At 45.9% G+C, this 26,907-nt stretch overlaps 1 protein-coding gene across 1 annotated transcript; it reads right to left on the bottom strand.

The window, feature by feature from the left end:
• Nucleotides 1-591: 591 nt before the first annotated feature.
• LOC112219031 (transmembrane protein 151B-like) lies at nt 592-20,123 on the bottom strand. Its single transcript, XM_042297820.1, has 7 exons — nt 20,069-20,123; nt 10,601-10,821; nt 9,419-9,545; nt 8,933-9,064; nt 3,222-3,361; nt 2,218-3,034; nt 592-672 (listed from the first exon to the last, which is right to left on the bottom strand). Exons 2-7 carry the CDS (start codon nt 10,741-10,743, stop codon nt 592-594), a joined length of 1,440 nt encoding a protein of 479 aa, XP_042153754.1. The 5' UTR covers nt 10,744-10,821; nt 20,069-20,123.
• Between the last annotated feature and the right edge of the window lie 6,784 nt (nt 20,124-26,907).

Raw genomic sequence — 26,907 nt, 5'->3', positions numbered from 1 at the left:
CCTCTGGTCAAAAGTAGTGCACTACTCAGGAAATAGGGTGTAATGTGAAACGCCAAGCAGGCAGACAGTGATAACAAGGCTATAGGAGGTCAGAGAGGAAGGATCAGATATCCTCCATTTTGTTTTGCTGCGCTGGGTTGTTGGCTGTAGAAGACTGGGTCCAGTGTGATGGAAAATAGATAGCCTCCTATCTGTAGAGGTGACTGTGAACACACACACACACACACACACACACACACACACACACACACACACACACACACACACACACACACACACACACACACACACACACACACACACACACACACACACACACACACACAGTTTATAGAAGAACTGGTTCATGATGGCACTCCCAGATGATTGGATGCTCAGTGTCCATGTCTATCCATAGCATGTTGAGCTGTTTCCAGAATGTTCCATCTACTCCTCTCCTTCAGTTGGTGGAGAACGGAACTCTCGTTCTCCATCCGTTCCGTGGAAGACGAGATAAAAAGAGGAATACACATGCTCTGTTTTTGTCTTTCATCTCCAGCATCCTGTCTTTTCTTTGCCCTCCTCTTCTCCTCTGTCTCAAAAGAGCAGATCCTAAATGGTGGCGTCCGATGTCCCGTCGCTGAAGGTGACATCCCGTACCCCGCAAACATATTTACCAGCCCTCTTGTTTACCTATTTCAGAGAAACATTTCCGGTCACTAAAATATGGAACAGGGTCCCATTTGGGAAACAGCCATCTTTTTATACAATCACCTACTTCTACAGTATCTGTCTCCTACGGTGTCTGCCTCCTACGGTGTCTGCCTCCTACGGTGTCTGCCTACTACGGTGTCTGCCTCCTACAGTATCTGTCTCCTACAGTGTCTGTCTCCTACAGTGTCTGTCTCCTACAGTGTCTGTCTCCTACAGTGTCTGTCTCCTACAGTGTCTGTCTCCTACAGTGTCTGCCTCCTACAGTATCTGTCTCCTACAGTGTCTGCCTCCTACAGTATCTGCCTCCTACAGTATCTGTCTCCTACATACTCAGACAATATCCTTGCATAGATATTGTATCTGGAAAACATTCCAATGTTCAGTCTACTACCCTCCATTTAAAACTACCCTCTCTCTCCCTCTCTATTTCTTTCCCACATATTCTTTCGGTCTGCATTTCTCTGTCATATTATCAGACCTCTCTCTCTCTCTCTGTAATATTATCAGACCTCTCTATCTCTGTCATATTATCAGACCTCTCTCTCTCTCTGTCATATTATCAGACCTCTCTCTCTCTGTCATATTATCAGACCTCTCGATCTCCGTCATATTATCAGACCTCTCTATCTCCGTCATATTATCAGACCTCTCTATCTCTGTCATATTATCAGACCTCTCTATCTCTGTCATATTATCAGACCTCTCTCTCTCTGTCATATTATCAGACCTCTCTATCTCTGTCATATTATCAGACCTCTCTATCTCTGTCATATTATCAGACCTCTCGATCTCTGTCATATTATCAGACCTCTCTATCTCCGTCATATTATCAGACCTCTCTATCTCTGTCATATTATCAGACCTCTCTATCTCTGTCATATTATCAGACCTCTCTCTCTCTGTCATATTATCAGACCTCTCTATCTCTGTCATATTATCAGACCTCTCTATCTCTGTCATATTATCAGACCTCTCTCTATCTCTATCATATTATCAGACCTCTCTCTCTCCAACATCCCCCTCTTTCTTGTCCTGTACTACAATATCCCTTCTTTCCACTGTCAGACTATGACAATCAATCTATTTAAATTTGATCTCTTATTTAATCCCTTTTGTTTTCTGTTAGTTTACTATTATGTCCATCACATCATCGCCACCGTGGCAGCTCTCCTCTCCGTGTACGATCAGCACCGGGAAGAAAAACGCATCGTGATAAGAAGGAGGTCTATCTCTCTCTCCCTCCCTCACCCCCTCATCTACCTCTCCTCCTCCTCCCTCATGCGCTGCTTCCTCATCTCTCTCCTCCTCCTGTTCTTCATCCCTCTCTCCTTCCAGAACTCCTCGACTCTCCTCCTCGTCATCCTGACCCTGCCGGGACCCTAACCCCAGTAACCCTCCTCCTCCTCCGTCCTCCCCACGTCCTCCTCCCAGTCCTCCCCCCAGTCCTCCCCCCATACTACGAGAGTGAAGCAGACTCGCCGGTCTCGGCCGTGTTCTCCCTAGAGAGAACCCACTACGACTCACCACTAACCTCCCTCCTCCTCCTCCTCCTCCTCCCCCCTGCCCTCCCCCGCCACCCCCTACGCCGTTCACCCTCATCTCAGCCACGGTGCCGTTCAGCAGAGCTTGATTCCCCGTCGGTGCCCTTAGCCTGGACGGTAGGCTGGAGCTGGACGTGGTTCTCCGGCACCGGGGGCAGCTCTGGAGGAGGTAGGCCGAAGAGAAGGCCACTGGGTGGGCCATACCAGCTGGGATGCCCCCCTGGATGGGGTCTGAGCCTGGAGCTCCAGGTGTGGAGGTGGTGGTGTTAGTTTCTCCTGTTCCACTAACTCCTCCATTGCTCTCTCTCTCCAAGTCCATGAGAAGAGCTTCGGAATACGAAGGAACCATTTGTTGATTACAGCGAATATGCCACTCCAGCTCTGTCATGTCCACCGTGTTCACCCGCGATATCGCTCTGTAGCTCGACCCTCCGTTGACGCTCCTCTCTCCTCCCGTCGTTCCTCCGTTCTCCGTCACTCCGTCGCCTCCTCCGTCCTCACGGAGCGTCTCCTCTCCGAACAGTTTCTCCACGTGGTAGTGTACGTACGCCGTGCGATACTCCGACACGACCCGGAGCGGCCAGGAGAAGAGGAACACTGAGGCTAGCCAGAAGACCCGGTGTCGGGAATACCACGGTTGCCGGGTCGGGTCTGGGAACGCAAGGATATGCTCCTTGAAATCCACGTTCTTTAGATGCATCCCCTCTCGTGCTTCCATGTAATCGTCCAGACCCTCGTTGTCTCCGAAGAAGTGTGCTCGCTGGGTGAGGTATGCAGCCTCCGCACGGGCACTGGCGAAACTGAAACGGAAGAACAATTGATTCATTGATCGATTCACTGACAGATTGGATTTCATAGTGCTTTTCCAGTAGCACAAACCAGTCTAAGGTTGGGAAACTCAACTCACAAGAAAAGTATATTTTTCTGAATTTTCAACAATGCTTTGTAAAAGAATATCTAGAATTCCAAATGTGTGTGTGTGTTCACCTGAAACACTTGGTGAAGCGGAGCCTGACAGCTGGATGCTCCTGAAGTCCCTGGAGCTCTTTGGAGACGTCTTTAACCCGGTGACGACCGTAATCAAACTCAGAGCTGGAGGCGTGGGTGTTAACCCTCTCATGGTACACCTGATACAGAGAGACAGGTTACAGGGGTAATGTAGAGGGGTTACAGAGAGACAGGTTACAGGGGTAATGTAGAGGGGTTACAGGGGTAATGTAGAGGGGTTACAGAGAGACAGGTTAAATGTCAATATGCCTTGTATACTGTTGTTTAGAGTAGTTATCATTGTTTTAGTTTACTGCGGAGCTCCTAGTCCCACTCTACATATGTTATATATGCCTGTTATAGACCCCCCTCAGCTCCCAGCTGTGCCCTGGACACCATATGTGAATTACACATCTACAGTTGAAGTCGGAAGTGTACATATACTTAGGATAGTCATTAAAACTCGTTTTTCAACAACTCCACAAATTTCTTGTTAACGAACTATAGTTTTGGCAAGTCGGTTAGGACATCTACTTTCTGCATGACACAAGTAATTGTTCCAACAATTGTTTACAGACAGATTATTTCACTTATAATTCACTGTATCACAATTCCAGTGGGTCAGAAGTTTACATACACTAAATTGACTGTGCCTTTAAACAGCTTGGAAAATTCCAGAAAATGATGTCATGGCTTTAAAAGCTTCTGATAGGCTAATTGGCATCATTTGAGTCAGTTGGAGGTGTACCTGTGGATGTATAACAGGGCCTACCTTCAAACTCAGTGCCCCTTCGCATAACATCATGGGAAAATCAAAAGAAATCTGCAAGACCTCCGAAAAATATGGTAGACCTCCACAAGTATGGCTCATCCTTAGGAGCAATTTCCAAATGCCTGAAGGCACCACGTTCATCTGTACAAACAATAGTATGCAAGTATAAACACCATGGGACCACGAAGCCGTCATACCGCTCAGGAAAGAGCGTCTCCTAGAGATGAACGTACGAAAAACGCAACTCAATCCCAGAACATCAGCAAAGGACCTTGTGAAGATGCTGGAGGAAACAGATACAAAAGTATCTATATCCACAGTAAAACAAGTCCTATATCAACATCAATTGAAAGGCCGTTCAGCAAGGAAGAAGCCACTGCTCCAAAACCGCCATAAAAAAAGCCAGATTATGGTTTGCAACTGCACATTGGGACAAAGATCGTACTTTTTGAAGAAATGTCCTCTGGTCTGATGAAACAAAAATAGAACTGTTTGGCTATAATGACCATCTTTATGTTTGGAGGAAAAGGGGGGAGAATTGTAAGCTGAAGAACACCATCCCATCCGTGAAGCATAGGGGTGGCAGCATCATGTTGTGGGGGTTCTTTGCTGCAGGAGGGACTAGTGCACTTCACAAAATAGATGGCATCACGAAGGAGGAAAATGATGTGGAAACATTGAAGCAACATCTCAAGACATCAGTCAGGAAGTTAAAGCTTGGTCACAAATGGGTCTTCCAAATGAAAACTGACCTCAGGCATACTGACAAAGTTGTGGAAAAAAAGATAGTCAAGGTATCACAAAGCCCTGACCTATAGAACATTTATGGGCAGAACTGCGTGTGTGACTGAGTCACACCAGCTCTGTCAGGACAAATGGGCCAAAATTCACCCAACTTATTGTGGGAAGTTTGTGGAAGGCTACCCGCAACTTTTGACCCAAGTTAAACCATTTAAAGGCAATGCTTCCAAATACTAATTGAGTGTATGTAAACTTTTGACCCACTGGGAATGTGAAGAAATAAAAGCTGAAATAAATAATTCTCTCTACTATTATTCTCTACTATTATTCTGACACTTTATTCTTAAAATAAAGTGTTGGTCCTAACTGACCTAAAACAGGGAATTTTTACTAGGATTAAATGTCAGGAATTGTGAAACTCAGTTTAAATGTATTTGGCTAAGGTGTATGTAAACTTCCGACCTCAACTGTATCTTCAGAGTTTCTTCTGTTAGGTGACCTAAACTGGGATATGCTTAACACCCCGGCAGTCCTACAATCTAAGATAGTTGCCCTCAATCTCACACAAATTACCAAGGAACCCACCAGGTGCAACCCTAAATCCGTAAACATGGGCACCCTCATAGATATTATCCTGACCAACTTGCCCTCCAAATATACCTCTGCTGTTTTCAATCAGGATCTCAGCGATCACTGCCTCATTGCCTGCATCCGCTATGGGTCCGCGGTCAAACGACCACCACTCATCACTGTCAAACGCTCCCTAAAACACTTCTGCGAGCAGGCCTTTCTAATCGACCTGGCCCGGGTATCCTGGAAGGATATTGATCTCATCCCGTCAGTCGAGGATGCCTGGTCATTCTTTAAAAGTAATTTCCTTGCCATCTTAAATTAGAAATAAGAACAGATATAGCACTTGGTTCACTCCAGACCTGACTGACCTCGACCAGCACAAAAACATCCTGTGGTGTACTGCACTAGCATCGAATAGTCCCCGCGATATACAACTTCTCAGGGAAGTCAGGAACCAATACACGCTGTCAGTCAGGAAAGCGAAGGCTAGCTTTTTCAATCAGAAATGTGCATCCTGTAGCTCTAACTCCAAAATGTTTTGGGACACTGTAAAGTCCTTGGAGAATAAGAGCACCTCCTCCCAGCTGCCCACTGCACTGATGACAGGAAACACTGTCACCACCGATAAATTCACAATAATCAAGAATTTCAATAAGCATTTCTCTATGGCTGGCCATGCTTTCCTCCTGGCTTCCCCAACCCTTGCCAGCAGCTCCGCACCCCCACAGCTACGTGCCCAAGCCTCCCCAGCATCTCCTTCACCAAAATCCAGATAGCAGATGTTCTGAAAGAGCTGCAAAACCTGGACCCATACAAATCAGCTGGGCTAGACAATCTGGACCCTCACTTTCTACAATTATCTGCCTCCATTGTTGCAACCCCTATTACCAGTCTGTTCAACCTCTTTTTCGTATGGTCCGAGATCCCTAAAGATTGGAAAGCTGCCGCGGTCATCCCCCTCTTCAAAGGGGGTGACACTCTAGACCCAAACTGCTACAGAGCTACAGTATATCCATCCTGCCCTGCCTTTCTAAAGTCTTCAAAAGCCCAGTCAATAAACAGATCACTGACCATCTCGAATCCCACTGTACCTTCTCCACTGTGCAATCCGGTTTCCGAGCTTGTCACTGATGCACCTCAGCCACGCTCAAGGTACGAAACGATATCATAACCACCATCGATAAAAGACAGTACTGTGCAGCCATCTTCATCGACCGGGCCAAGGCTTTTGAATCTGTCAATCACTGTACTCTTATCGGCAGACTCAATAGCCTTGGTTTTTCAAATGACTGCCTCGTCTTATTCACCAACTACATCTCTGACAGAGTTCAGTGTGTGAAATCGGAGGACCTGTTGTCCGGACCTCTGGCAGTCTCTATGGGGGTGCCACTGGGTTCAATTCTCGGGCTGACTCTTTTCTCTGTATATATCAACAATGTTGCTCTTGCTGCGGGTGATCCCTGATCCACCTCTACGCAGACAATACCATTCTGTAAACATCTGGCCCTTCTTTGGACACTGTGTTAACTAACCTCCAAACGAGCTTCAATGCCATACAACACTCCTTCCGTGGCCTCCAACTGCTCTTAAACGCTAGTAAAACTAAATGCATGCTTTTCAACCGTTCGCTGCCTGCACCCGCCCAGCATCACTACTCTGGACATTTCCAACTTAGAATATGTGGACAACTAAAAATACCTAGGTGTCTGGCTAGATTGTAAACTCTCCTTCCAGACTTATATTAGACATCTCCAATCCAAAATAATTAAATCTAGAATCGGCTTCCTATTTCGCAACAATCCTCGATGATATCATTTACAAAATAGCCTCCAATACTCTACTCAGCAAACTGGATGTAGTCTATCACAGTGCCATCCGTTTTGTCACCAAAGCCCCATACACCACCGCGACCTGTACGCTCTCGTCGGCTGGCCCTTGCTACATATTCGTCGCCAGACCCACTGGCTCCAGGTCATCTATAAGTCTTTGCTAGGTAAAGCTCCGCCTTATCTCAGCTCACTGGTCACGATAACAACACCCACCCGTAGCACGCACTCCAGCAGGTGTATCTCCCTGGTCACCCCCAAAGCCAGCACTTCCTTTGGCAGCCTTTCCTTCCAGTTCTCTGCCGCCAATGACTGGAACAAATTGCAAAAATAGCTGAAGCTGGAGACTTATATTTCCCTCACTAACTTTAAACATCAACTATCTGAGCAGCTAATTGATCGCTGCAGCTGTACATAGCCCATCTGTAAATAGCCCACCCAATCTACCTACCTCATCCCCATATTGTTTTTATTTACTTTTCTTCTCTTTTGCACATCAGTATTTCTACTTGCACATCATCATCTGCCCATCTATCACTCCAGTGTTAATTTGCTAAATTGTAATTACTTCGCAACTATGGCCTATTTATTGCCTTACTTCACGCCATTTGCACACACTGTATATAGACTTTATTTTTTCTATTGTGTTATTGACTATACGTTTGTTTATTCCACGTGTAACTCTGTGTTGTTGTTCGTGTCGCACTGCTTTGCTTTATCTTGGCCAGGTCGCAGTTGTAAATGAGAACTAGTTCTCAACTGGCCTACCTGGTTAAATAAGGGTGGGAAAAATATATAATATAGAGGGGTTACAGAGAGACAGGTTACAGGGGTAATGTTGTGTGGGGGGTAGAGAGGGACAGGTTACAGGGGTAATGTTGTATGGGGGTAGAGAGGGACAGGTTACAGGAGTAATGTTGTATGGGGGTAGAGAAGGACAGGTTACAGGGGTAATGTTGTATGGGGGTAGAGAGGGACAGGTTACAGGGGTAATGTTATATGGGGTAGAGAGGTAGAGGACAGGTTACAGGGGTAATGTTGTATGGGGGTAGAGAGGGACAGATTACAGGGGTAATGTTGTATGGGGGTAGAGAGGGACAGATTACAGGGGTAATGTTGTATGGGGGTAGAGAGGGACAGGTTACAGGGGTAATGTTGTATGGGGGGGGGGCTAGAGAGGGACAGGTTACAGGGGTAATGTTGTATGGGGGTAGAGAGGGACAGATTACAGGGGTAATGTTGTATGGGGGTAGGGGGACAGGTTACAGGGGTAATGTTGTATGGGGGGTAGAGAGGGACAGGTTACAGGGGTAATGTTGTATGGGGGGAGAGGGACAGGTTACAGGGGTAGTAGGGGGGTCGACAGGTTACAGGGGTAATGTTGTATGGGGGTAGAGAAGGACAGGTTACAAGGGTAATGTTGTATGGGGGTAGAGAGGGACAGATTACAGGGGTAATGTTGTATGGGGGTAGAGAGGGACAGATTACAGGGTAATGTTGTATGGGGGGTAGAGAGGGACAGGTTACAGGGGTAATGTTGTATGGGGGTAGAGAGGGACAGGTTACAGGGGTAATGTAGAGGGGTTACAGGGGTAATGATGTATGGGGGTAGAGAGGGACAGGTTACAGGGGTAATGTTGTATGGGGGTAGAGAGGTAGAGAGGGACAGGTTACAGGGGTAATGTTGTATGGGGGGTAGAGAGGGACAGGTTACAGGGGTAATGTTGTAGTGTAATTGAACTCAGAGCTGGAGGTGTGGGTTTTCACCCCTTCCTGCTAACCTGTGTGTGTCTCCTTACCTGTGTGGTGGTATAAGCGTCTCCGTTGCGATACCTGGTCACCTGTCTGGTCCGTCTGACGTAGTGGTAACTGATGGCCTTCCACCAGATACAAGGAGTGGCCTGCTGGAGCTTTGTGACACGCTCATACACCTGGGTGGACACACACACAGTCAGTCTCCCCAACTCACCTGGACACACAGTCAGTCTCCCCAACTCACCTGGACACACACACAGTCAGTCTCCCCAACTCACCTGGACACACACACAGTCAGTCTCCCCAACTCACCTGGACACACACACAGTCAGTCTCCCCAACTCACCTGGACACACACAGTCAGTCTCCCCAACTCACCTGGACACACACACACACAGTCAGTCTCCCCAACTCACTCTACTAAACACCCCTTGCCCACTTTACCAAAGCCAATTAGATTTCCCCAAAATAACAACAGATAGGGACACACAATGAAAGTCTCAACCAAAATGGAAGTCAAAGTCACGTACCTCTGCCGTCTCCGCGTGAGCCAAAATGGCGGTCTTGGAGTAACAGTGCCAGCATTCCACTAGATACACCACATACAGCATGGCTAGGAAGGCTAGAGGAATATACACATAACCACTGGAACATGGGCTGTTAGAGGAGGGAGAAGAGAGGAGGGGGAGGGAGAGAGAGGAGGAGGGGGAGAGAGAGAGAGAGAGAGAGAGGAGGAGGAGGAGAGAGAGAGAGAGGAGGTGGAGAGAGAGAGAGAGGGGGGAGAGAGAGGAGGGGGGGGGAGAGAGAGGGGGGGAGAGAGAGAGGGGGGGAGAGAGAGAGAGGAGGGGAGAGGGAGGGGGAGAGGTGAGAGAGGAGGGGGAGGGAGGGGGAGAGAGTGAGAGAGAGGAGGGGGAGGGAGAGAGAGACAGGAGGGGGAGGGAGAGAGAGAGAGGAGGGGGAGGGAGAGAGAGAGAGAGGGGGAGGGAGAGAGAAGAGGGAGGAGGGGGAGGGAGAGAGAGGAGGGGGGAGGGGGATAAAGGAAGAGAAGTTAGAGGAGGGCGAAAGAGAGAAAGGTCATGTTCATACAAACACAATCAAACTTTATTTAAAAGTTCGGAGGCTCCATATGGATGGTGTGACGGAGTTGTGGAGCCTCTGGAGGCAGACAGAGGCCAAACTGAGCTCTGTACCGCATCGCAGTGCGCCGCCCAAATGTTGTAACATGATTGGTTGACGGTAGGTGGGGGCGGGAAGTGTGAATGCCATGACTTCTGCAGAGACCGTATCGCAGTAAATGCAGAGGCTTTTAGGAATGTACAGATAGCCTCTTGAACTGGATGGAGGATACAAACACAATTCAACTTGAATTTAACTTTATTCAAAAGATAATGTAACTTTATTTAAAGTGCATTTAACTTTATTTAAAAGAGAATTTATCTTTATTTAAAAGAAAATTGAACTTTATTTAAAAGAGAATATAACTTTATTTAAAAGAGAATTTAACTTTATTTAAATGTGTATTTAACTTTATTTAAAGTGTATTTAAAACCCCATTAACACTTATTTACAGCAGTAAAAACAAAACCATAAAAGCGATAAACAAAGCAACAAACGAGAAGAGACAATTAACATAAAACACAAAAGGGTCCAATTAGAAAAGGAAGATTTGCCATATTTTCTTTTCGACTGAAGTAAACGTAACACACACTAACCTGTCAAGGTGTAGTTGAGGCAAGTCAGAGGAGGAGGCGGCGGTAGTGGCAGCCGTAGCCGAGACGACCACGTGCTCCCCGGAGCCCAGGACAGGCACACGGCAGACTGCACACCAACCCAGCATGGCAAAACACCCGTACATGAGAAGAGTCAAGAGGAGGCACTTCCAGTGAGACTCACGACACAGAGAGGCGGCAAAGGACTTCTGGAGGGGACGCTGCTGTTAGGGGGGGGGGGGGGGGACGGACGGACGGACGGACAACGACAAAGTAAATAGCATGTTCACTTCTATTGCAGTGTCATATAACACCAACAGCTATACTGCCCTACCAAGCAAAATGGCAGTAACTATTCATAGTGTGGAACTGAGAAAAGTGTTTTTTTATTTACCTTGGTTTTCACAGTAACTTTATACAGTTACTGTTAACATTACCCTCATTTACCTATAAACACAATACAATAGAGGCAGGATACTTGTCCGAGTGATTAAGCATGTATTTAATGTTGCAAAAATGACATTAACTCATTTTCGAACCAAATGAGCAGTTACTGCCTTTTTTTGCTTGGTAGGGCAGCATAGATCTCTGTGAGTGATAATGTTGTAATCCCTCACAAACCACAGATTACAGCAGCAATTAGACGGGAGAGGAGGGGTACTCATAATTCAAATATCACATCAACACACAATGATAATGTTGTAATCCCACGTAAAGCCCAAAACAATTACAGGACAGAGTGAAGATTGGAGTCACACACACCTCTCCTATCTGTGTTTCTCTGTCTCCTGTGGGGGTGGGGGGGGGGATCTGACATTTGCAGTGTGTGTGTGTGTGTGTGTGTGTGTGTGTGTGTGCGCGATCATCCATGTGTTGAGAAGGTTCTGGTTCCAATGGAAACCTCTGTCCATAATGTGGTCGCTAAGGGCCAGGTGCTGCCATCGCTAAGGGCCAGGTGTTGCCGTCGCTAAGGGCCAGATGCTGCCGTCGCTAAGGGCCAGGTGCTGCCGTCGCTAAGGGCCAGGTGCTGCCGTCGCTAAGGGCCAGGTGCTGCCGTCGCTAAGGGCCAGGTGCTGCCGTCGCTAAGGGCCAGGTGCTGCCGTCGCTAAGCGCTGGTGATGCCGTCGCAAACGGCCAGGTGATGCTGTTGCTAAGGGTCATTCGATGCCGTCGCTAAGGGCCTGGTGCAGCTGAGGGCCAGGTGATGCCATCGCTAAGGGCCAGGTAATGTGGTCACGAAGGGCCAGGTTTTGCAGTTGCTAAGGGCCAGGTATTGCGGTCGCTAAGGGCCAAGTGATTCCGTCGCTAAGGGCCAGGTAATGTGGTCACTAAGTGACAGGTTTTGTAGTCGCTAAGGGCCAAGGAGAAACACTAGAAGTAGTGCAATATTTAGATGTTAACCACATACCTGACCCTTACCTTAACTAGTGTCTAGTCTTACCTGAACCTAACCTGTGTGTGTGTGTGTTGAATACAGTATAGTATCCTTCATTGCCTTATCTATCCATCATGAGCTAAGTGCACTAGCACAGACACGCACAAACATACACTGTCTAAGTGCTTCTTATAAAAACCCACTTTCCCACAGCAGAGATGTCATATGTTCATGCTGCTACGAGCATAGTGAATTATTTAAATCCACACGCTCTCCCAGACCTATCCCAATCTGACTGACATCTAGAAGTGAGATACACAGTACTGGGTGGTCTCTCTCACTCTGTTTGTGTTGTCTGGGTTATGTTGTTGTCAGGGTTACGTTGTTGTCTTGGTTACATTGTTGTCTTGGTTACATTGTTGTCGTGCCCGGGTTACGTTGTTGTCATGGTTACGCTGTTGTCTTGGTTGCACTGTTGTCTTGGTTATGCTGTTGTCTTGGTTACGCTGTTGTCTTGGTTATGTTGTTGTCTTGGTTATGTAGTGGTCTTGGTTATGGAGGGATGGAGGGAGGGAGGGAGGCAAGGAAAGAGAGAATGACACTAGTGCCCTCGCCAGATGTCCAGTCAGCACAACTATCCTTCCCTTTCCATCTCACTCTCTTCTTCTCTCTCTCCATGTCGCTCTCCCTCTCTCTCCATCCTTCGCTCCAACCCTGCACTATGCAGAGACTAGCTGCAACAGCTCTGATAACTTGGCTCCACACACGTACACACTGTTTAACTGGTTCACTGCTGACTGGAGCTTTCTGTGAGAGGTGCGGAAAATGAAGGGAATACTATACCTCTCTATCCATCTACTCTCTCCACCCCCTCTCTTTCCATCCCCTCTCTTTCCATCCCCCTCTCTCTCCATCCCCCTCTCTCTCCCACCCCCTCTCTCTCCACCCCCTCTCTCTCAATCCCCCTCTCTCTCCATCCCCCTCTCTTTCCATCCCCCCTCTCTCTCCCATCCCCCTCTCTCTCCATCTCACCTCCTATCTCTCTATCCCTCTCTCTCCATCCCCCTTTCTCTCCATCTCCCCTCTCTCTCCATCCCCCTTCTTTCTCCATCTCCCCTCTCCACCCCCTCCTCTCTCTCTCCACCCCCTCCTCTCTCCACCCCGCTCTCTCTCTCTCACCCCCGCTCTCTCTCTCTACACCCCTCTCTCTCTCTCTACACCCCCTCTCTCTCTTTCTATTGATCAGTTTATAAAAGGAACCAGAGAAAACTCAGAAAGCTGAAAGTGACAGGGAGAGGAGAGAGTAGGTTAGTAGAGAGAGAGAGACCAGAAGAGAGAGAAGGATAGTAGAGAGAGAGAGACCAGAAGAGAGAGCCTGTTAGTAGAGAGAGAGAGACCAGACGAGAGAGTAGGATAGTAGAGTGAGAGAGACCAGAAGAGAGAGCAGGATAGTAGAGAGAGAGAGAGACCAGAAGAGAGAGTAGGATAGTAGAGAGAGAGAGACCAGAAGAGAGAGCAGGTTAGTAGAGAGAGAGAGAGACCAGAAGAGAGAGCAGGTTAGTAGAGAGAGAGAGAGAGAGAGAGAGAACAGAAGAGGGAGTAGGATAGTAGAGAGAGAGAGAGAGAGAGACCAGAGGATAGAGAAGGTTAGTAGAGAGAGAAAGAGACCAGATGAGAGAGCAGGTTAGTGGAGAGAGAGAGACCAGAAGAGAGAGGTTAGGTTAGTAGAGAGAGAGAGCGAGAGAGAGAGAGAGAGAGAGAGAAACCAGAAGAGTGAGCAGGTTAGTAGAGAGAGAGAGACCAGAAGAGAGAGCAGGTTAGTAGAGAGAGAGAGAGACCAGAAGAGTGAGCAGGTTAGTAGAGAGAGAGAGAGAGACCAGATGAGAGAGCAGGTTAGTAGAGAGAGAGAGAGACCAGAAGAGTGAGCAGGTTAGTAGAGAGAGAGAGACCAGATGAGAGAGCAGGTTAGTGGAGAGAGAGAGACCAGAAGAGAGAGCAGGTTAGTAGAGAGAGAGAGCGAGAGAGAGAGAGAGAGAGAGAGAGAGAAACCAGAAGAGTGAGCAGGTTAGTAGAGAGAGAGAGACCAGAAGAGAGAGCAGGTTAGTAGAGAGAGAGAGAGACCAGAAGAGTGAGCAGGTTAGTAGAGAGAGAGAGAGAGACCAGATGAGAGAGCAGGTTAGTGGAGAGAGAGACCAGAAGAGAGAGCAGGTTAGTAGAGAGAGAGAGACCAGAAGAGAGAGCAGGTCAGTAGAGAGAGAGACCAGAAGAGAGAGCAGGTTAGTGGAGAGAGAGAGAGACCAGAAGAGAGAGCAGGTTAGTGGAGAGAGAGAGACCAGAAGAGAGAGCAGGTTAGTAGAGAGAGAGAGACCAGAAGAGAGAGCAGGTTAGTAGAGAGAGAGACCAGAAGAGAGAGCAGGTCAGTAGAGAGAGAGACCAGAAGAGAGAGCAGGTTAGTGGAGAGAGAGAGAGACCAGAAGAGAGAGCAGGTTAGTAGAGAGAGAGACCAGAAGAGAGAGCAGGTTAGTAGAGAGAGAGAGAGACCAGAAGAGAGAGCAGGTTAGTGGAGAGAGAGAGAGAGAGAGAGAGAGAGAGAGAGAGAGAGACCAGAAGAAGAGAGCAGGTTAGTAGAGAGAGAGAGAGACCAGAAGAGTGAGCAGGTTAGTAGAGAGAGAGAGAGACCAGATGAGAGAGCAGGTTAGTGGAGAGAGAGACCAGAAGAGAGAGTAGGTTAGTAGAGTGAGAGAGAGACCAGAAGAGAGAGCAGGTTAGTAGAGAGAGAGAGACCAGAAGAGAGAGCAGGTTAGTAGAGAGAGAGAGACCAGAAGAGAGAGCAGGTTAGTAGAGAGAGAGAGCGAGAGAGAGAGAGAGAGAGAGACCAGAAGAGAGAGCAGGTTAGTAGAGAGAGAGAGAGAGAGAGAGAAAACCAGAAGAGAGAGCAGGTTAGTAGAGAGAGAGAGAGACCAGATGAGAGAGCAGGTTAGTAGAGAGAGAGAGACCAGAAGAGAGCAGGTTAGTAAGAGAGAGAGAGAGACCAGAAGAGAGAGCAGGTTAGTAGAGAGAGAGAGAGACCAGAAGAGTGAGCAGGTTAGTAGAGAGAGAGAGAGACCAGATGAGAGAGCAGGTTAGTAGAGAGAGAGAGACCAGAAGAGAGAGCAGGTTAGTAAGAGAGAGAGAGAGACCAGAAGAGAGAGCAGGTTAGTAGAGAGAGAGAGACCAGAAGAGAGCAGGTTAGTAGAGAGAGAGAGACCAGAAGGTGAGAGCAGGTTAGTAGAGAGAGAGAGACCAGAAGAGAGAGCAGGTTAGTAGAGAGAGAGACCAGAAGAGAGAGCAGGTTAGTAGAGAGAGAGAGAGAGACCAGAAGAGAGAGCAGGTTAGTAGAGAGAGAGACCAGATGAGAGAGCAGGTTAGTAGAGAGAGAGACCAGAAGAGAGAGCAGGTCAGTAGAGAGAGAGAGAGACCAGAAGAGAGAGCAGGTTAGTAGAGAGAGAGACCAGAAGAGAGAGCAGGTTAGTAGAGAGAGAGAGAGACCAGAAGAGAGAGCAGGTTAGTAGAGAGAGAGAGAGACCAGATGAGAGAGCAGGTTAGTGGAGAGAGAGACCAGAAGAGAGAGTAGGTTAGTAGAGTGAGAGAGAGACCAGAAGAGAGAGCAGGTTAGTAGAGTGAGAGAGAGACCAGAAGAGAGAGCAGGTTAGTAGAGAGAGAGAGAGACCAGAAGAGAGAGCAGGTTAGTAGAGAGAGAGAGACCAGAAGAGAGAGCAGGTTAGTAGAGAGAGAGAGAGAGAGAGAGACCAGAAGAGAGAGCAGGTTAGTAGAGAGAGAGACCAGAAGAGAGAGCAGGTTAGTAGAGAGAGAGAGAGACCAGATGAGAGAGCAGGTTAGTGGAGAGAGAGAGAGAGACCAGAAGAGAGAGCAGGTTAGTAGAGAGACAGAGACCAGAAGAGAGAGCAGGTTAGTAGGGAGAGAGAGAGACCAGAAGAGAGAGCAGGTTAGTAGGGAGAGAGACCAGAAGAGAGAGCAGGTTAGTAGAGAGACAGAGACCAGAAGGTGAGAGCAGGTTAGTAGAGAGAGAGAGACCAGAAGAGAGAGCAGGTTAGTAGAGAGAGACCAGAAGAGAGAGCAGGTTAGTAGAGAGACAGAGAGACCAGAAGAGAGAGCAGGTTAGTAGAGAGAGAGAGAGAGAGACCAGAAGAGAGAGCAGGTTAGTAGAGAGAGAGAGAGAGAGAGAGACCAGAGAAGAAGAGAGAGCAGGTTAGTAGAGAGAGAGAGAGACAGAAGAGAGAGCAGGTTAGTAGAGAGAGAGACCAGAAGGTGAGAGCAGGTTAGTAGAGAGAGAGAGACCAGAAGAGAGAGCAGGTTAGTAGAGAGAGAGAGAGACCAGAAGAGAGAGCAGGTTAGTAGAGAGAGAGAGAGACCAGAAGGTGAGAGCAGGTTAGTAGAGAGAGAGAGACCAGAAGAGAGAGCAGGTTAGTAGAGAGAGAGAGAGACCAGAAGAGAGAGCAGGTTAGTAGAGAGAGAGAGAGACCAGAAGAGAGAGCAGGTTAGTAGAGAGAGAGACAGAGACCAGAAGGTGAGAGCAGGTTAGTAGAGAGAGAGAGACCAGAAGAGAGAGCAGGTTAGTAGAGAGAGAGAGACCAGAAGAGAGAGCAGGTTAGTAGAGAGAGAGAGAGAGAAGAGAGAGAAGGTTAGTAGAGAGAGAGAGACCAGAAGAGAGAGCAGGTTAGTAGAGAGAGAGAGAGACCAGAAGAGAGAGCAGGTTAGTAGAGAGAGAGAGAGAGCAGAGGAGAGAGCAGGTTAGTAGAGAGAGAGAGAGACCAGAAGAGAGAGCAGGTTAGTAGAGAGAGAGAGAGACCCTGTTAGTAGAGAGAGAGAGACCAGAAGAGAGAGACATAGTGGATCTTTTTATGGATTACTGGCATACTACTTACTCCCTTATCTGACTGTACTCTGTGTGTGTGTGTCTGTGTGTGTGTCTCTCTCTCTGTGTGTCTTTGTGTGTGTGTCTCTGTCTGTCTGTCTGTCTGTCTGTCTGTCTGTCTGTCTGTCTGTCTGTCTGTCTGTCTGTCTGTCTGTCTGTGTCTCTGTGTGTGTGTGTTTCTGTGTGTGTGTCTCTGTGCTGTGTGTGTGTGTGTGTGTGTGTGTCTCTGTGTGTGTGTGTGTGTGTGTGTGTGTGTGTCTCTGTGTGTGTGTGTGTGTGTGTGTCTGTGTGTGTGTCTGTGTGTGTGTGTGTGTGTGTGTGTGTGTGTGTGTGTGTCTGTCTCTCTGTGTGTGTGTGTGTGTGTTAAACCCTGCACCACATTGATAGTATATTTACATGAATCGTTTGTCCCAAATGGCATCATATTCCCTATACAGTGTCCTTTTCCACCCATAAGGCCCTGGTCAAAAGAAGTACACAGGAAGTTATAGGGAATAAGATGGAGGTTAGAACGCTGCCTAACAGTCTGTTATCGGGGCAAGGCCACTGTAACCCGAGGCATAGGATTAAACACATATAAATACAGTGAATAGCATGGGCGTCCACCATTCAAGTCAATTATACACCTTTTCTATTAAATATATCTCTATGCATTTAAACCTACGCGATTGCAGAAATATGATCAGATCATTTATGAAAAACAGGGGGCCGGGAATGGATGGATGAACAAGAAAATATGAATATTTGAGTCTGTCGGATGATAAGTGTGAAGAGTTGCAAAGAGAGGGACCGGGAGACAACGAGACAGAGACTGAGAGGCTGCCAAAAGAGATGACTGTGAAACAACAGATTGTACCTCCCCGGGGAAACATAGTGCCAAAACAAAAATAACAACAGCCTCCTCCTTTTTCCTTTCTCTCTCTCTCTCTCTCTCTCTCTCTCTCTCTCTCTCTCTCTCTCTCTGTCTCTCTCTCTGTCTCTCTCTCTCTCTCTCTCTCTCTCTCTCTCTGTCTCTCTCTCTGTCTCTCTCTCTCTCTCTCTCTCTGTCTCTCTCTCTCTCTCTCTCTCTCTCTCTCTCTCTCTCTCTCTCTCTCTCTCTCTCTCTCTCTCTCTCTCTGTCTCTCTCTGTCTCTCTCTCTCTCTCTCTCTCTCTCTCTCTCTCTCTCTCTCTCTCCATCCCACTCTGCCTCTGTTATGATTTGACACTGCACCATGTAGCCTACTGCATGTTCAATGTGTCATCTCCAAACATTCAAATCTAGGTTACTTGTGATCTACTAGGCTAGATGATGTCACGGTTGTGACCACGTGTTTCTGGCCTTTCTAAATGATGGGGAGCATGGCTAAATATTTAGCAGTTACAGTGACTAAAACCACTGTCAGTAAAACCGTGGCATTTACAAACCAGTCAGTAAAACCGAGCTATTTACAAACCATTGTCAGTAAAACCGAGGTATTTACAAACAAACCACTGTCAGTAAAACCGAGGTATTTACAAACAAACCACTGTCAGTAAAACCGAGGTATTTACAAACAAACCACTGTCAGTAAAACCGAGGTATTTACAAAAAGACACTGACCGAATAATTAATAGATGTTTTTATCTATTTCCTCCCCCCAATAGACAATTGAAATCTGCTGGATTCTGATTGGATCGCTGAGCGGAAGTAACTATAAGAGGCGGGAAAACGCTGATGACTCGCGCATGGAATGTTGTGGGTTTGGGGGTGGGGGGACGGGACTGTTTTTAACGGACAAAACTGACAGTTGACAACATCTACCGGTAACGTCCTTCTAAAATGGCTGTTTGCTTTTCTCTTCTCAGTGAGAAATGACTAGTACTACTACATGTCTAACTAGGACTCTCTTCAAACATAACTAGCCCTCCACACCTCTTATAATTCATATTCGTTGAGAAATGGCCAGCGAAATGGGGGGGAGGCTTGAGAATTTCAATTGAAGGGGAGAAGCAGGGACAGGTCCGGACTAGAGGGATGGAGGAATGACCAAGATGCGGTTTTTTTTTAGGTGAGAGAAAGCGAGATGAGGACAGGGACTGAGAGAGATGGAGGGTGAGAGACGGTAGGCTATGTTGTTAAAGGAATAGATGAGGTGAGAGGTGGCGAGAAAAAAGAGAGACGTGTAATATTCTTATGCGTAAACATACCGAATTGTAATTGGATGCATTTTTTTACCGCCATATCACACTGTGCTATGATTGGTTAAGACCACCCAAATGGTTAGGTCATGGCAGTTTGAATCCTGGTTGAAGATACGTGAACATGCCAGTTATAGCTAATAAAGAGCTACGTTAAGAAATATCCTGTAGTACTGCATTTTATTATTTTGTATAAAGTGTGCCAAACAAGACAATATGAGGCAGAGAAACAGTCCTTTACGGTTGGGCGAGGGGCTCTTCCCTTCAGACTGCAATGCAGACATGGGACCGCAAGGGAAAGATGGAGGGAGAGATTGAACACGAAGGGATGAGGATGGAGATGAGAATAGCAGCCTAGCAGCTAATAATGGCAGGTTTATATTGTGTTTCGTCTTGATTAACCTCAGCTAATTCTATATTCTGTCGGTCTATTCATAAACGCGTCTCAGAGGCAAGAGGCAGCCTGAAATATAAGGTACTTAAAATAGGGCACCTTGCTTTTTAATGCACTTCTCCAATTCCAGCGCCATGGTAATACAGTAATATTGTATTTGCCCCTTTTGGACGTGCCATGGATTTCTTTCTCTCCCTTTGACAAAATACATATTTTTGGAAGTGTGAAAATGCTATAGATATGTTCTGTGCTTAAAGCCCCGTAGGCCAACCATCCCTATAAGTTTGGCCTTTCATGTATAGGCTAAATGTGTTGTGTCTGCCTAGGCATGCATATTTAGTCCCTTTCAACTATGCAGCATCACACACACACACACACACACACACACACACACACATATATATATATATCAACAAGGCCACAAGAAGGAATGCGCTCGGTTTCCTTTGAGGGAATAAAACAAGAGTGACAAATCTATAAAAAGAAGGATAAACACATTTAAAAAATGAGCATCTGATCGAGCCTATTGGTGGTAGACCTTAAAGACAATTAGGCTAAGCACGCGGGTCCAAAGATCCCCATTACCCCTAACCTATTCACACACAGTCACACTGTTCCCCTTAGCCTACCTCCTCTCTCCCATTCCCGTCTGCTGTGGTCTCCTCTCTCCCATTCCCGTCTGCTGTGGTCTCCTCTCTCCCATTCCCGTCTACTGTGGTCTCCTCTCTCCCATTCCCGTCTACTGTGGTCTCCTCTCTCCCATTCCCGTCCGCTATGGTCTCCTCTCTCCCTGCCCCGTCCGCTATGGTCTCCTCTCCTATCTCCGGCGGTAGGGCTACTGGCACCTCCGTCTGCATTTTCTCTCTCTTCTTTCCCCTGGCACACGCCCTCCCGTTAGCCCTACGGTTAACGGGACCAGGGATGGGGACCGGGATGGGGACCCACCCCGGGAGCGGCGGCCCGGGCCGGAGGCTGGGACCACCTCCTCCGCGCGGCGGGAGTCAACCCATCCGTCTCCGGTCGAGATCCGGTTACACTGTAGTGATGACAGTAGAGCCTGCAGCAAATGCGCATTATCCACGCTGACTGAACGTCGCCTCTATCGGGATCCAAGGAGTTAATTTACCCTGTGCCTCTCGGTTATTCTTCACGCCTTCCATGGTTTGATTCATTCACCTCATAGCATAGATTAGACAAAGCCCAGATGTCTTCCGTTAACAATTACATCAACGTCGGTTAGTGTTACTCTGTGCTTCTGTGCGGTGATAACAGCCAGCCCCTTCTTGGCTTCGTCCTACGCGCAGGTGGGGCTCGAGACTGAGCCAACCGTTACCGTTTCCTTCAGAGTGAGCACCGGGGGGCAGGCACGAGAGCGCTGATATGAAGACGGATGGATGGGAAGGGTAGGAGGAAGATGTTTTTTTCCTTTTCTATCGGTAAACAGTTTATCCTCAAAAAAATCTAAAAAATAACGGTAAAACCATCTCTGTTGTTTATTTTCTTTCTATTTGTCCCCTTAGAACTCGGAAGGTTTCACCTCCACACTCTGTATGCCCACTGACGTCACCCACCACCTGCACATTTACATACATTTATCAACAAACATACAGTGGATTCGGGAAAATATTCCGACCCCTTGACTTTTTCCACGTTTTGTTACATTACAGCCTTATTCTGAAATTGAATAAATTGTTTTTCCTCCTTATCAATCTACATGACAAAGCAAAAACATTTTTATTTTTTTACATGAGTGTAAGTATTCAGACCCTTTACACAGTACTTTGTTGAAGCACCTTAGGCAGCGATTACAACTTTGAGTCTTGGATATGATGCTACAAGCTTGGCGCACCTGTATTTGGGGAGAGTCTCCCTTTCTTCTCTGCAGATCCTCTCAAGCTCTGTCAGGTTGGATCGGGAGCGTCGCTGCACAGATATTTTCAGGTCTCTCCAGAGATGTTAGATCGAGTTCAAGAGTTCAAGTCTGGGCTCTAGCTGGGCCACTCAAGGACATTCAGAGAGTTGTCCCGAAGCCACTCCTGTGTTTTCTTAGCTGTGTGCTTAGGGTCGTTGTCCTGTTGGAAGGTGAACCTTCACCCCAGTCTGAGGTCCTGAGCGCTCTGGAGCAGGTTTTCATCAAGGATCTCTCTGTACTTTGCTCTGTTCATCTTTCCCTCGATACTGACTAGTCTCTTAGCCCCTACTGCTGAAAAACATCCCCACAGCATGATGCTGCCACCACCATGCATCACCGTAGGGATGGTGCCAGGTTTCCTCCAGATGTGAAACTTGGCATTCAGGCCAAAGAGTTCAATCTTGGTTTCATCAGACCAGAGAATCTTGTTTCTCATGGTATGAGAGTCTTTAAGTGCCTTTAAGGCAAACTCCAAACAGGCTTTAATTAGCCTTTTAGTGAGGAGTGGCTTCCGTCTTGCCACTCTACCATAAAGGCCCGATTGGTGGAGTGCTGCAAAGATGGCTGTCCTTCTGGAAGGTTCTCCTATCTCCATAGAGGAACTCTGGAGCTCTGTCAGAGTGACCATCGGGTTCTTGATCACATCCCTGTTCAGTTTGGCCGGCTTTCGGAAGACTCTTGGTGGTTCCAAACTTATTCCATGTAAGATTGATGGAGGCTAAATAAGGTATCTTTTAAAAATATATATTTTTATACATTTGCAAAAATGTCTAAAACCCTGTTTCCACTTTGTCATTATTGGGTATTGTGTGTAGATGAGTTAAAAAAATTTTTTTTTACTTAATCCATTTTAGAATAAGGCAGTAATGTAACAAAATGTGGAACAAGGGGAAGGGTTCTGCATACTCTCTGTATTTTTAATGGAGAATCCAGCCCTTTTATTTAAACTTTTTGAAAAGACAAATGCTTACAGAACGCAAACAGAGCTTTTATCCACGTAATGTGATTGAATCATTAGCTACATCTCTGAGTCATCATTATGTCACCTCATTCATTCTATAGGCCCATAGGGTTCTACTGCACTATGTAGGGAATAGGGCTCTGGTCTAAAGTAGTGCACTATGTAGGGAATAGGGCTCTGGTCAAAAGTAGTGCACTATATAGGGAATAGGGCTCTGGTCAAAAGTAGTGCACTATATAGGGAATAGGGCTCTGGTCTATAGTAGTGCACTATATAGGGAATAGGGCTCTGGTCAAAAGTAGTACCACTATATAGGGAATAGGGCTCTGGTCTATAGTAGTGCACTGTATAGGGAATAGGGCTCTGGTCTATAGTAGTGCACTATGTAGGGAATAGGGCTCTGGTCTATAGTAGTGCACTATATAGGGAATAGGGCTCTGGTCTAAAGTAGTGCACTATGTAGGGAATAGGGCTCTGGTCTATAGTAGTGCACTATATAGGGAATAGGGCTCTAGTCAAAAGTAGTGCACTATATAGGGAATAGGGCTCTGGTCTATAGTAGTGCCACTATATAGGGAATAGGGCTCTGGTCTATAGTAGTACCACTATATAGGGAATAGGGCTCTGGTCTAAAGTAGTGCACTATATAGGGAATAGGGCTCTGGTCTATAGTAGTACCACTATATAGGGAATAGGGCCCTGGTCTATAGTAGTACCACTATATAGGGAATAGGGCTCTGGTCAAAAGTAGTGCACTATATAGGGAATAGGGTGTTGTTGGGACGTAGCAGGAAGTTGAGGATGTGAGGAGAGTCAAGAGGCAGCGAGGAGACATGTATAATGTCTGGAAAACAGCCTTGCATGCAGTTAAAGGCCATTTCCTGGTTCATAAGATTATATTAATTAGCTTCATTTCAGTTTATGTGACAAAACAAGCAAGTATAGTGTAGAGAATCATTGTACCCTCTAAACCGCTGTGACATATCTTTTCCATAACCAAAAATGTTGTATTGTCAGCTGTTTGAAGCCGGGATACAAAACCACAAGTAAAAACAACAAAAAAACAAAACATAAGAACGGGAAGCATAGAAAATAGCTCAAATATAACAGATCTACCGATTCTTAGATTTGCTTTCAATGAGAATGACAGATCTACAGCTCACATTTCTATGTGAATTTGGTAGAGTCGACCAAAAAGTTACACACTGCAGCTTGAAGAGTCACAGGGTTTGTCCTTAATGGCTGAATCAACTATCTGATCAATCAAATACCTTGTCAATCAACTAATCAATCATAGAAAAAGAAAGAGAAGCCAAGGGGGCCAGCCTTTGTGTGTGTGTGTGTGTGATATATATATATATATATATATATATAGTTATATATATATATATATATATATATATATATATATATGTTGAAGTCGGAAGATTACATACACTTAGGTTGGAGTCATTAAAACTAGTTTTTCAACAACTCCACAAATTTCTTGTTAACAAACTATATTTTTGGCAAGTTGGTTAGGACATCTACTTTGTACATGACACAAGTCATTTTTCCAACAATTGTTTACAGACAGATTATTTCACTTATAATTCACTGTATCACAATTCCAGTGGGTCAGAAGTTTACATACACTAAGTTGACTGCCCTTAAACAGCTTGGAAAATTCCAGAAAATAATGTAATGGCTTTAGAAGCTTCTGATAGGCTAATTGTCATCAGAGTCAATTGGAGGTGTACCTGTGGATGTATTTCAAGGCCTACCTTCAAACTCAGTGCCTCTTTTCTTGACATCATGGGAAAATCTAAAGAAATCAGCCAAGACCTGAGAAACAAAATTGTAGTAGAGAGTACTATGATAGTAGAGAGAAACAAGTCTGGTTACCAAATACTAACCAAGTGTATGTAAACTTCTGACCCACTGGGAATGTGATGAATGATTTATTTCAGCTTTTATTTATTTCTCTCTACTATTATTCTGACATTTCACATGATTAAAATAAAGTGGTGATCCTAACTGACCTAATACAGGGAATTCTTACTAGGATTAAATGTCAGGAATTGTGAAAAACTGAGTTTAAATGTATTTGGCTAAGGTGTATGTAAACTTCTGACTTCAACTGTATATGTACGTATATATATATATATATATATATATATATATACACACACCTTAGCCAAATACATTTAAACTCAGTAGCGAGGGCCAGCCGACTAGAGCATACAGGTCGCAGTGGTGGGTAGTATATGGGGATTTGGTATATTAATATATATATACACACACACACAGTACCATTCAAAAGTTGGACACACCTACTCATTCAAGGGTTTTTCTTTATTTTCTTTACAGTGCCATCCGTTTTGTCACCAAATCCCCATATACCACCCACCACCCACGACCTGTATGCTCTAGTCGGCTGGCCCTCACTACATATTCGTCGCCAAACCCACTGGCTCCAGGTCATCTATAAGTCTATGCTAGGTAAAGCTCTGCCTTATCTCAGTTCACTGGTCGCGATAACAACACCCACCCGTAGCACACGTTCCAGCAGGCATATCTCACTTTTCATTCCCAAAGCCAACACCCACTTTGGCCGCCTTTCCTTCCAGTTCTCTGCTGCCAGTGACTGGAACCAACTTCAGCTAGCTGAGCAGCTATCCGATCGCTGCAGCTGTACATAGCCCATCTGTAAATAGCCCATCCGTAAATAGCCCATCCAATCTACCTACCTCATCCCAATATTGTTGTTATTTACTTTTCTGCTCTTTTGCACACCACTATTTCTACTTGTACATCATCATCTGCCCATCTATCACTCCAGTGTTAATTTGCTAAATTGTAATTACTTTGCTACTATGGCCTATTTATTTCCTTACCTCCTCATGCCATTTGCACACTGTATATAGACTTACATACACTGTATATAGACTTTTTTTCTTATTGTGTTATTGACTGTATGTTTGTTTATTCCATGTGTAACTCTGTGTTGTTGTTTGTGTCGCACTGCTTTGCTTTATCTTGGCCAGGTCACAGTTGTAAATGAGAACTTGTTCTCAACTAGCCTACCTGGTTAAATAAGGGTGGAAAAAAAAATTGTACTATTTTCTACATTGTAGACTAATAGTGAAGACATCAAAACTATGAAATAACACATGGAATCATGTGGTAACCAAAACAAGGGTTAAACAAATCAAAATATATTTTAGATTCTTCAAACTAGCCAACCTTTGCCTTGATGACAGCTTTGCACACTAACATTTTCTGACTGGTACTGTAGGTCCTGGATGGCAGGAAGCTTGGCCGTGCGCACTACCCTCTGTAGCGCCTTACAGTCGGAGGACGAGCAGTTGCCACACCAGGCGATGATGCAACCAGTCAGGATGCTCTCGATGGTGCAGCTGTAGAACTTTTTGAGGATCTTGGGACCCATGTCAAATCTTTTCAGTCTCCTGAGGGGGAGAAAGCTTTGTGGTGTCCTCTTTACGACTTTCTTGGTGTTTGGACCATGATAAATTGTTGGTGATGTGGACACCAAGGATCTTGAAATTCCCGACCTGCTCCGCTTCTTAGCTACAGTATACATACCTCCCTGGCATATTACATAATTTATGCAGCAGCGTACAATAGTTTTGGACTCACCTTGTGCTGTGCTCACTTGCGGTGGCGCAGCGATCCTTCTTGTGGGCAAATTTTGTCATCAAAGTATGTCATCAAAATCTGGCATTCTCTGGAGTTATGGTGCTTTCAAGACAACTGGGAACTCTGAAAAAACAAGTTTGAATCATGACATCGGTGATGTAGAAAGAGGCCAGAATTCTCAACTTGAAATTCCAGAGTTGGATGACCTTTTCAAAACGTATTTTCCCAGTCGGAGCTCGTTTTTTCAGAGTTTCCAGTTGTCTTGAACTCACTGAAGTCTGATATTTCCCAGTTTCCAGTTGTCTTGAACTCACTGAAGTCTGATATTTCCCAGTTTCCAGTTGTCTTGAACTCGCTGAAGTCTGATATTTCCCAGTTTCCAGTTGTCTTGAACTCGCTGAAGTCTGATATTTGCCAGTTTCCAGTTGTTTTGAACTCGGCAGAAAGTCATACTGGATTGATAGCATGGCCAATGTATTCAACATTTTCTTGCCCATGGTGTTGCATGTGAATGTTTATCATTTTAAGCTTGGAAAAGACTCAGTCTCGGACCAAACACACGCTCCACTGAATAGCATGCTAGTGATTGCTTTGCAAAGCTTGCAGTTAGCCACCGATTCCTTCCAAACCACTCATTGTTGAATTTGTGATTTCCAACTGTATAATGTTTACGTCCAATGACCGATGAGCACCGCTACATTTTACCTATAATTCCTATGACAAGAATTGTAAAGGATTTGCCAGTAGCTTGTCTAGCTTGCTAGCCTCTACGGGATCTGTGTCCCTATACTGGGACGGTTGTTGCTAACGTGCGCTAATGTGACTAGAATGACATTGTTAGTAACAGCCATCTTTCCAGGACATAGATATGTCTTATGTGCAGAAAGCTTAAATTATTGTTAATCTAACTGCACTGTCCAATTAACAGTAGCTATTACAGTGAAAAAATAACATGC

The sequence above is a fragment of the Oncorhynchus tshawytscha genome, linkage group LG15 (genome assembly GCF_018296145.1).
Source record: "Oncorhynchus tshawytscha isolate Ot180627B linkage group LG15, Otsh_v2.0, whole genome shotgun sequence".
In the NCBI taxonomy this organism is placed as follows: Eukaryota; Metazoa; Chordata; class Actinopteri; order Salmoniformes; family Salmonidae; genus Oncorhynchus; species Oncorhynchus tshawytscha.
Note: the sequence above shows the minus strand (reverse complement) of the source record. Positions and strands in the feature narration are given on the sequence as shown.

What these genes read in the sequence shown, in the direction of transcription:
- LOC112219031 (XM_042297820.1), bottom strand. Translation starts at nt 10,743, where the DNA reads ATGTACGGGTGTTTTGCCATGCTGGGTTGGTGTGCAGTCTGCCGTGTG. An exon ending in CCTCAACTACACCTTGACAG is followed by an intron (nt 9,546 to 10,600) that starts GTTAGTGTGTGT and finishes CTCCTCTAACAG; the next exon opens with CCCATGTTCCAGTGGTTATG. An exon ending in ACGCTTATACCACCACACAG is followed by an intron (nt 3,362 to 8,932) that starts GTAAGGAGACAC and finishes TCTCTGTATCAG; the next exon opens with GTGTACCATGAGAGGGTTAA.